Raw genomic sequence first — 11,767 nt, 5'->3', positions numbered from 1 at the left:
ACATAAGTTGAAGATCTTTGAGAATCTTTCTAATCTGATAAGAATTATATCAAAATTATATTTGACTGAAAAGTTGGCTAAAAGCTTAAATCTGTGTCTAAAAGATATCAGTTTAAAAAACAGCTATGAATAGTCAATTCATAGAATTTATTGAGCATAGGTAACACCCAAAATTTATATATCTGTTATATATATCGGGTTGGCAGGTTAACCCAATTTGAATACTTAAATGTGTTAAATATGTTAAATTGGGTCGGTCGTATAAACTAGAACATGACTCGATTATTAATCGGGGTAGATGGATTGATCTATTTACGACTCAAACATAATTATACTAAACCAAAACTCAATTAAAAATCAAGTTATCTTATCGAGTTATTAGGTCAGATTAATTTTTGCCACCCCTAATCTCAAAGCATATGCCGGCTAATCGGTTACTAATGACAAGCAGGTGCACCTCACGTGATGGAGCATAGGCGTTCATAGTCACATAGTCAACACGAGGCGTTAAAATTACTTTTGCAACATGAAAAGATAATAAAGAAAGAGGAATTTATAATTTTCTTCGTTTCGTCTTAATCTATTTTCCATTTTATCTGGTGCCAACGAATTGCAATTAGGGCCTCTTGTTCTTGCAACCCCAACTCCATTGTGTGGTAGAGATTAGGCTAGGATAGGGTTTGTTTTCCTTACTCCAGACTTCCACTTCCCTTCCACACCCACTGGCCACTGACGAACGAGAGAGAGAGAACGACGAGAACGAAGCATCCAAATTAAACCATGGCCAGCGCGGTCGTGACCTCTTGCTCCACCTCCGCCTACTCTACCCATCACTTTACATCGAAGAGATCCCCACTCCTCCCCAAGCTCACCGTCGTCGCAGCGGCCAAATCCAATCCCTCCTCCAAGAAATCGCCCCCAATCCACCACCGCCTCATCCGCTCCCTCGCCGTTTCCCGTCACTCGTCCGCCGCCCTCGCCGCCGCTCTGATGGCCGCCGCCTCTCCGCTCCCGGCGCTGGCAGAGCAGATGGAGAAGGCGGCTCTCTTCGACTTCAACCTGACTCTCCCGGCGATCGTCGCGGAGTTCCTCCTGCTGATGGTGGCCCTCGACAAGATCTACTTCACTCCGTTGGGGAAGTTCATGGATGAGCGGGACGCGGCGATCCGGGCGCAGCTGGGCGACGTGAAGGACACATCGTCGGAGGTGAAGCAGATGGAGGACCAGGCGGCGGCGGTGATGAAGGCAGCGAGGGCGGAGATCTCAGCGGCGCTGAACAAGATGAAGAAGGAGACGACGGCGGAGTTAGAGGTGAAGCTGGCCGACGGGAGGAAGCGGGTCGAGGCCGAGCTTGCCGAGGCGTTGGAGAATCTCGAGAAGCAGAAGGAGGAGACCATTAGGGCGCTCGACTCGCAGATCGCAGCTCTCAGCGACGAGATCGTCAAGAAGGTGCTCCCTGCTGCATCCAAATAGTAGCTCAATAAATTTGTCTCATCTTAAGAATGAATGATTTAGAACCACTCCAAATCCTCTCTCTTTCTTCTTGTATGGGTTGTGTTTTGTTATTATTAATTTTGGTTTCCTATGTATGTATCCCTTGATGTCTGTCTGGAAGAGAGTCGAATACAATGGGAGTCACTTGAGACTTCATATTACAAAAATGGTCAAGAGTACAGAATTTGGGTATATGTGTAATAATGTTTTCTTTGTTGTGATATATATCCAAGTAGGAAGAACCATTATCTTTAGGATTTATTTCGATTGTTTAATTCTTCAAAGTTCTACCATCCCATAATACTGAATAGAGAATTTGAAGTTTTCGATTAAAAATTATAAAATATCATTATCATTTATACTTCCAGACTATAAAATCATTTTCGATTAAATTATAAAATATGTCAATGACATGTGGCTAATTTTTTGCTCTTACTTGTGCGGATATTAATGCGTTTATACGCTTTTGTTTTTATTCTTTGTTTATCATTTCCCTCACCTCTTCTTCCAACATTTCTCTCTCCAAATAGTAGTAATCTTTATCATTTCTATTATTCTTCTTCTTCTCAATCTCTCTAAACTTGTTTCTCCCTTCCCTTTCCGACATTTCTCCCTCTCAAACACAACCCATATACTACTTGCAATTTCTCCTATTCCATGAGGAAAGATACATAATTTTATATCAAATCAACTTTTTCATCAACGATCGAATCCTTTATAGAGATTATGATAATTTAAGGGTTAATGTCTTTTTTTTTTCATTAACGATGTATATGATTAAAAAGGTTAGAGGTAGAGCTCTACTTTAGCATGTGGATGGTTCTTTGTATTTATAAAGATGAGTTTTGTACAATTGACCATAACAAGCATAGATAAGATTTGTTGTTCATAACAAATAGATAAGATCAACTCAAATACTTAAAAAAATGATTCCTTAAATCTTAAACTTAGTTTGGCTTGTGATGTATATCCACAATAGTGATATTGGGGCATATGTATAATTTTGTCTTCGAAATATCCATATAATACTGTTTTTGGCACTTAAAAGCTAATGGTAAGGAAGGCTGTCAAAATAATCAAGCTGACACGATCAAGCTCGGCTTATATTTAAAATGAGTCAAGCTTCATTAACTAGATCAGGCTTAAGCTCAAGCACAGGCTAGCTCGATCAAGCTTTGCTTAATAAATATTCCTATTATATTAATAGTAGAACAAAAGTAAATCTTTTCTTTTTCTGCTCCTAATAAGAGAAGAAGAACTACTCCGGTCTCATAAATCTATCCCATTTTTTCTTGGGTTAACCAAAAGATATCTCATATCTGAGAGATGAAAAGAAAAAGAGTCTTGAAACTGATGTTTCCCATTTTTGAACCTGAGATTTTAAAAAGACGGTCAGGGCTGCCCATTAGTACCGTGTACGTAGTTGTTAAGATGGAATTTTAGAGATAGGAATAAACCATGGATAAATCAATATATGTTATTGATAAATAAGAATAGTTTGCTTGCATGTCTAATTTTATTTTATTAAGTGTAAATCATCCAAGATTCAATTTAAGCTTGATTCTAGTTTGATTCAAGTGGCTCGAACTTGAAATAGGCTTGAATTGAATCTAATCAATTTAAGCATGATATTGTTGGTTAGTCTCAAAACTGATTTAATCCAAACTTGAGCAAAAATTGGCTAGATCAAGCTCAGCTTGTTTACAGGACTATTGTAAGCTACCTCAAGGTGGTTTCTTTATCGATGAAATTTTACTTTTACAAAAATTTCTCTCAACTAGATTTTTGTAGTTTGAACACCGGGACCTGAGGGTGGTGAATCTCGCTGATTTTAGACCGTATCAAAAATAATGTAACGCCCTCGCTCGGCACGGGCACATGCACGCCCACACGGCACGCGCGACGCACGCGACAGGTCGGGCGGGGCCCGTCACACACAGATACTCTCCTGTGCATATACAATCATGACATCATTAAATACTATCTGCTAATATATCCATGCTCACATAATCCAACACTAAATAAAACATAGTATCAATCAAATAAATCTGTTAATATGTGAATATCTAAGTCCACAATAATATACATTATACTACTAATTAATTTGGCAGAACCCACACAGGCCACAATAAACCATCAATGTACAACTAGACAACTGATACAAGAGTACACTATAGTCTAACCTGTACTATACCAATTATCGTCTATACAAAGAAGTACAAATATAAAATAATAGTACAACTCAATATCTGATTAAACTATCTTCCATACCATCTCGCGTCTATAGCTCACCTCATCTTTTTAAAATATCTCCTCAGAATATCTCGAGTCGGTATCACGTACCATATTATCTGTGGGGGTTAGAAAAAAAATAAGGAGAGTCATGAGCAAAAGGCTCAGTGAACATACCTTACCCCGAATCAGTGATGCCAAACAAAGAGTAAATCATATACTGGATAATATGAATCAAAAAGCAGCATGATGTTATGTATGAGCATGTATATATGAATCCTCAATGACATATATATGAATGAAATTAATTCTCATGAATGAGCATATTATATCCTCAACCAAAAATATATCACATGATAAAATTACCATATAACATCACCGAATATAATAACATATCATGTATAACAATTATGATCCAATGATACTAGTCACATCAATAATGATGCATGATGCATGGCACCACAGTATCCGACCCCAAACTCGATACACATTATGTCACAAGCTCGATACACATTATGTCTCAACTCTGAATATTATCTATCATGCTGGACTACAGTATCCGACCCCAAACTCGATACACATTATGTCACAAGCTCAGAGCATACCCTGTCATATGCTAAGAGTATCTCTATAGATAAATCATACCCTGCCATACGCTAAGGGTATCTCTGTAGATAAATCATACCCTGCCATACGCTAAGGGTATCTCAGAAGAAAGTAATTATACCCTGCCATACATTAAGGGTATATCAATAATAGTTGTACCCTGTCATACGCTAAGAGTACAACCATCAACCATCACCATACTCTGCCATACGCTAAGAGTATGGCTAGTACCAGTCGGGACCAGATACCGTTCCAGCCATCACATTATAACACATCACATCACATACACATGTACTTTTATGATTTCCTATACATGATAAATCATATGTATATATCAAGTACTGCAACAGATTATGCAACTCAAGAATTTAGGTGGTAAAGAAGCCAAGAGAAAAATGATGCAATGCTGATTCTAACCATGTATCTAACACATGTATACTTTTGCTAGTCTATCAAATGCATACTCATGATAGAGATCATCCTGACATAAAACCATAACAGTATAATCATCTCTATATATCACCAATATACTCATATCTCAGATCAGCCTAATCAAATGCATGATAAAATATGCTTGACTGAAATCATCTCTATATAAAGTCATATAATCATGTTAGAGGCCAAAACATGTGTGTACATAAGATATAATATATCCTAATTTGAGAAAGACATCTAGGGGATAAGACTACTCATAGTCTGATCAGAAGACACAAACTACGTATCTCTCACGTCTGTCAGTCAAATATCAACTCATCGTCAGGGTCCATAGGATTTCACATAAGGGGGTTTAGAATCTGAAAATATTTAAGTAGTATGATGTTAGCCGTTTATCTAATTAGAATTAATTCAATTAGAATATAAATGTTTATTAGGTTTAGAATCACTTCTCTTTATTTTTGATTACATAACTAGGTCTATATTATATATACGATTCAAATACTATAATTATATTATTATCATAAAATGTTGGTTATAACATAAGGAGAAGAGGTCTATTTCCTTTTATATGAGAGTATTTCTAAATATATAATTATAAAATAAAATAAAATAAAATAAAAGGCTAAATAACTATAAGTATAGACAAGGTCTAATTATAATTAATTTTATAATTCATACATTATCTTGATTAATTAGAGACAATGCAGTTTTTACTCGATAAAATAATAAATAAATAACTAAATAAGCTTAGTATTTTATTTGTTGTAGAATAATCATAAAATTAATAGAATTACTTAAAATATATATGATGAGGGCATTAGAATATAAATCTAATAATTATAATTTACAAATCTATCTATTAATATAATAGATATATAAATAAATAAATATAAGTATTACCTATATTTATATCTAATTAATCATTAATTATAAAAATTATCATTAATAAAATTATATTGAAGAATATATAATATTATTAAAATAGTTAATGTCTAAATAATCTATTTGCACTAATTAAGAAGAAAAATACCTAAATAAATAACATAAATAAAATAAATAAATAATTAATTAATTTAAAAATTTTTTGCCATCAGTGCTGGGGTGAGCCCAACACTGTGCAGAAAGAAGGAGAAGAAGCCGAGGAAGAAGAAAAAAAAGAAAGAAAGAAAGAAGAAGTAGAGAAGAGAATAAAGGAAGGAAGAGGAGGGAGGTGTAGACTCGGGCGGCGGGGAGGGCACCGATTGCTGCTGGCTAGCTAGTGGCCAGCGGCTTGGCTCCGATGAGCCCGAGCTTGGGGCAAGAAAGAGAGAGGGAGAGAGAGAGAGAAAGAGAGAGAGGAAGAAAAGGAAAGAGATGGGGGGGAATAAGGGATCCCATCGGCGGTGGCGACTTCAGGAGAGGTGGCGGCGGGCCGACGTCGGCAACAAGGAGAGGAAGCAGCGCGAAAGAGAGTGGAGAGAGTGGATTGAGAGAGAGACCGAGAGAGAGATTTAAAGAGAGAGAGAGGGGAGGCGGTGGAGGAGGGGTAGCGGCGACGTTGGGGCCCGCTGCGGCTAGCTGGCCGCAGCCGGTTGGCTGCGGCTACCACAGTGGGCGCGTGGCGCCCCCACCATGTAAGCTGCATGCATGGGCACGAGGCCAGCCACGTTGTGCCCAAAATTTTTTTTGGTTTGGGTTGTTACAAATAACATAAAATAATAAATAAAAATTAATTCACACAATAAAAAATGGGCACATTGCAACCGGCCTCGTGCCTTTTTTAGCATGGGCAAATTTGTGCTGGGGACACCACCCTCCCCCCCACAATCTCTCTCTCCCTTTCTAAATATCTGTCTCTCTAAATTTCTCCCTCTCTCTCTCTTCTCCTCCATCTCCCCTCCAAGCTCTCTCTCTCTCTCTCTCTCTCTCTCTCAGGAATTTGCCATTAGCGTCCCTAGAACCTAATACTACCACCGCTATTACTACCAAGACGCCGGTGAGACTCCTCCCTTCTCCTCTCACTTCTTCTCTTTTCTCTCTTCCCTCTCTCACTCTCTCCTTTGGGCTTGAGTTTGTCGGAACTGAGCCGCCAGCAACATGCCGGCTGCTGGCTGACCAATAGCGGCTGATCCCCTCCTCTCCAGCCTTGATTCACCTTCCCTTCCCTTACATTATCTTTCCTTTTTTCTTTTAATTATTTAATTATTTTTAATGTAAATTAGATTTAATTAGAAAGTTAATTATTTTAAATAATATGTACTCACTAATATGATTATTAGCCAAGTATAATTAGGTTAATAAATATTTGTAAATATATCTATAGCTTATACATTGTTATTAAAAGTTCAGGAAGTGAATACAGAAAATAGTGATAGTTCAAGGTCTAAGTGGAATTATTCCTAAAATATGTCATATGAATCTAATTAATTTTAAACCTAATAAACTATCATATTTTAAACGAAAGGATTCTAATTGAATAAATGGCTAACTTCAACTATTTAAATATTTTCATATCCCGAACTTACATACAAATTGAGCACGATGTGAGCTAGGTTGGTGAGTAGATTATTACTAGTCACCTTGAGGACAAAGTGTCAAAAGCATGGTGGATTATTATGATATAATTACGAGGGTCGAGTTAATTAGGTCGATTTGAGTCAAGCCTAATTAGTTGATTTTTCTTATTACTTTTAATTTTGAATTAAAGCGGATGTAAGCCCAATATGGCGAATTAGGCAAGGGTTGATTAGGAGGTATGGCATGAGTATTGAGTTAAGTTATTATTATTTATCTTACATTGACCCTTTATTCGTAGACGTTAGATCTTCTTTAGTTTCCTAGGAGTAGATCTTAACCCTAGAAACCTACCAAGCTATAAAACCCAGCCACCATCTTCCCTATGAACCATCTAATTTTATGGTCAATTTTCATAATCCCACAACCATCCGTCACCCTCTAACGATTGCTGCAATGTTGGATATTTATAATTTTGTCTAATTTAGACCTTTCTTTACTCTTTTATTTTTATTTTTTCACTCCAACCTTGAAATCACATCATTTCAAAGCCAAAAATATCCTTAACTCATGACCATTAAAATATCAGAATTTTCTTTCAAACATATCGGTTCATATCTGATCCATAACATATATATACTCATTATGACATATGACTTATTATTCATTTATATATTATTGAGATAAATTTATATAATCATTCGTGCCATGATACTATTCTGAGTCATATTATACAGTACAGGATTTATATTCTCTTTGGCATCACTAATTCAGGATAAGGTCTATTTATTAGGCCTTTAGCTCATGACTCTATTTATTTGTCTTTGATACGAACAGTTTTAAGGGCCTGAATCATGAAATGTCAAATTTGGAGATTATGTTTGATCAACTAGGGCAGCATGCAAAATATAATTTTGGTGGTAGAATTAGGCATGTGAGTAGGCTAAATTAATGAGGAGAACAAGAGGAACATGCTGGTGGTGGTGGATTGGGGGATATAATTTGATAGATGATAACCCTAGGTAAATGTTACGTGATAACTTAAGGTAGAGTTATGAAAGTAGGTTAATATATGTTGTGGGATACTTGTGGATACTTTGATGGTAAAAGGATGAAATGGAAGAAGTAAGTTAGCCTCAAGGATTGAGGGGAACAACTAGACAAAATGGATCTAAGAAAGAGACAAGAGAATTAAGAGAGAAAGAGAGTTTAGAGGTTGGAGGAAGCTAGAGTTTGGACAGATAGATTTCAACCAAATATTTAATGATTTCCTAAAAGGGGTTGCCTAGACATATATTTATAGGCTAGCCCATGTCCTAAAGACCTTAAAGACACCTAATACAAAGTTAACACATCCAAAATACGAATATGAAATAAACTCAACATCGAGCTTCAAATTGTCTCCACGGACGTTTGAACGCCATAAGCCCTATTTGCTATCGGGCTAGGGTGTTCAAACACTGGGCTGGTGGCACTCAAACCCCTTAAGTCTTGACTGGCTGTTAGGCTGGGGTGTTTGAATGCTTGGACTAGTAATCACATCTCAAATTTGTTCTTCATTCTACTTTAGATAGAGTCCAAATCTGAAGAAACTTTGAATACAAAAATTCTAAATCATGACATCCCAATTATTTTCATAATTTTCGGACGTTAGATAAATATCTTCAAAATATTCTTCCAAAATTGCGCAGATTTGGATTCAACTAACTAAATAATTTTTAACCTACTAGGATTCTCACTAAACTATATAAGCAGATAAGATAAATATTATCCCCATGATGTGATTTGAGCTTACTCGGTTTGCAGCAGTCTTTTCTAACCCTACCTAGATATGTAGAACCAGATAGCGACTTAAGATATTCTTTAAAGTGAAGATGAAGTGAGCTAACCATGAGATGGTATAGAAGGTAGTTTATGTAGAAATTGAGTTGTATAGATGTATATATTTGTATCCCACTATATTATACTGTGATTTGTATAATAGAAAATATTGCACAGGTTGGACTGTATATTATTGGTGTATTAGTTGTAACTTAATAGTTTGTCGTGGCCAATGTATGTCCTACCAAATTATGTAGTGGTTTGGTATGATTATTATAGATTTATATATTCATATCCTAACATGTTTATTTAGATTATAGTATGATTAATCTCTGGGATGGATTATCTTGAGTATAATTTATTTTTGCGTGACGGCCACATCTATTCCGTTGCGTGCGTCGCGCATGCCGTGTAGGCATGCAGTGCCCGTCGGGCAAGGGTGTTACACTAGGATTGGTGATGTGTGATTTCAGTAGTATGTGGATGATGTTCCAACACAATAGTAAGGTGGTGTAGTTTGCCGAGTTCATAGGACCTTGCTTATTATTTGCTATCAACTTTGAATCTAATTTGAGTATTTCAAAAAATTGTTTCCATCGTGCATTTGCTTAAAGGTGGTGTTCCGGACTAGCTTGGGATACTTGAGCTCTAAGACCAATTGATACTATCTGACAAACTCTGATACTAAATTGATGTGGACTCAAATAACTGTGATGCCAAATTTTTACAGACTGACTGGGGATAGTTGAGCTTTGATACTGAATTGATATAACCCAACTAATAATCATTATCAAATCAACCCTAGATAGCAAATAAGCCCCTTGATGTCTTTTTGAAAGTGGTGCACACCGAAGTTGGTGGGTGTGCACCAAGCTAGGGTTGCCGATGAGGTTGTGAAAGTGGTGTGCATCGATTATCGCGGAGTGCGCTCAATGCTGGTTTGCTAAGTAAGGAGCTGCTGATTTGGTGATCTATTGTAGCTGCGACTTTAAGAGAGACTTCTAGCGATTGGAAAGGGTCATAGGGATGTGTTTGGACTAAAGAAAGGTTGTGGAAAGGCTTAGCTATGAAATGAGATGATATAAGGTTTGATTACAATAGATAGATGGCTAGGCTAATGCAGATGATGATGGAACGTGGCTAAGCCTGAGGATATGATGTGACCAATGATGGAGGCTAGTCATGGGGTGGAGATGATGTAGTGGAGACTAAGCAATTGATGGAGGTGACTCGACTAAGAGATGGTGGTGGCAGCTTACAAACAAATGCAGTAGAAGACTGAAGGCTATGATTTCCCTATAATTGTTGCAATGGCATTAGTAGAGTTACATACGATGCGAAAGAGTACCATAGATGATAGAGAAAAAACTAAATATATGAGAGATATAGAGATTGAGGAAGATAATTTCACTCAATAAGCAAGCCCAAGAGATAAGCCAAAAAACCCTATTTATAGATAATAACACAAAAAAGTCCTAAATCGAATAAGAAACAAATAACTAAACCTATCTGAACTATACTCCAACTCTTCCTTGAATTATAGCTCTATTTTGCCCCCAAATAGAATCTGAATTAGAAAAAGGTTCAGATAAAATTGTAGATCATGATGTCATTAATCTAATCTATCTTATTTTATATTATTTTGACATTGTATGAATATCTTATAAATATTTTTCTCGAACTATGCAGACTATAATTTTCTATAATTTGGGGATTTAGACTAATTTCTTACTTGGACACATATTTGACTGTATCATACCAGGTGGTTGAATATTTTTGAAAGAATTATGTTTCCTCAATTGAAAATTTAATGTGTGAAAAATTAATTTGGGGTTTAATTTGAAAATATTCTACAAATTGATTTATTACTTTAGATACTTGTATTTCATAGGTATCTAGTATATTTTACAATTGCATGAGCTTTTCTAAGAAAAGTGTGTTGTCTTAACTCTATGATGTTTTTGTAAAGTTTAGATAATTATTGAGGCCAGTATTTGTCACAAAATTACTAGGGAGAGATTTTTAAGTGCAATTATTTTGCATTGACAGATTCGTGAACAAAAGCACTTGTGCTTGAGTTATACAAACAAGATACACACATATAATTAAGACACACTGCTTATGAAAAATTAATTGTGCAAAGTTGAAGATTAAAGTGAACAAAAGACAACATTAGCAGCTGTATGAGATGTCGTTCGAATTACACTAGGAAGCACTCGAACGACTGCACAGAAAAGATAGTTCACAACAAGAAAATTACATACCATTTGAACGACATTTCCCGGGTTCAAACGACATGCGAATAATTGAGAACGAAAAGTTCTTTCTCATATTAAGACAAGAGTTGTTTTTTTTTCCCGAGAATCATGTAAGTAAGAACCAGTGAGCGAGTATTTATTGTTAGAGGAGGCCAGGTGAGAATATAATATTATTTAGTAATATTTTAATTAAAAATGTGCATTATATTTATACTATATGGAGTTATTTTGGAAATTAAAGAGGTATACCTGCAAAGAACCCATATATGGGTTTTCTATTTTTGCATCATAATTGATGATCCAGAAGTGATGGGCGACTAATTGTGTCGCACTTTTTAAACTGCAGGGAAGCTAGATTAACAGATCTACCATCATCTCTATTCTCTATCGTAAGTTAAACCAAAGAGCAAACTGAAAAGAAATCC

General features: G+C 36.1%; 1 protein-coding gene across 1 annotated transcript; it reads left to right on the top strand.

The window, feature by feature from the left end:
• Window positions 1–497: 497 nt before the first annotated feature.
• Window positions 498–1,748, top strand: LOC140800431 (ATP synthase subunit b', chloroplastic). The gene has a single exon (XM_073155228.1). It carries the CDS (start codon window positions 781–783, stop codon window positions 1,471–1,473), a length of 693 nt encoding a protein of 230 aa, XP_073011329.1. The 5' UTR covers window positions 498–780; the 3' UTR covers window positions 1,474–1,748.
• The last annotated feature ends 10,019 nt before the right edge of the window (window positions 1,749–11,767 follow it).

Source organism: Typha latifolia, chromosome 13 (assembly GCF_019914945.1).
Source record: "Typha latifolia isolate L0001 chromosome 13, TyphaL0001v2, whole genome shotgun sequence".
NCBI lineage: Eukaryota > Viridiplantae > Streptophyta > Magnoliopsida > Poales > Typhaceae > Typha > Typha latifolia.
The sequence above is the reverse complement of the archived record's forward strand: the minus strand, read 5'-3'. Positions and strand labels throughout refer to the sequence as shown.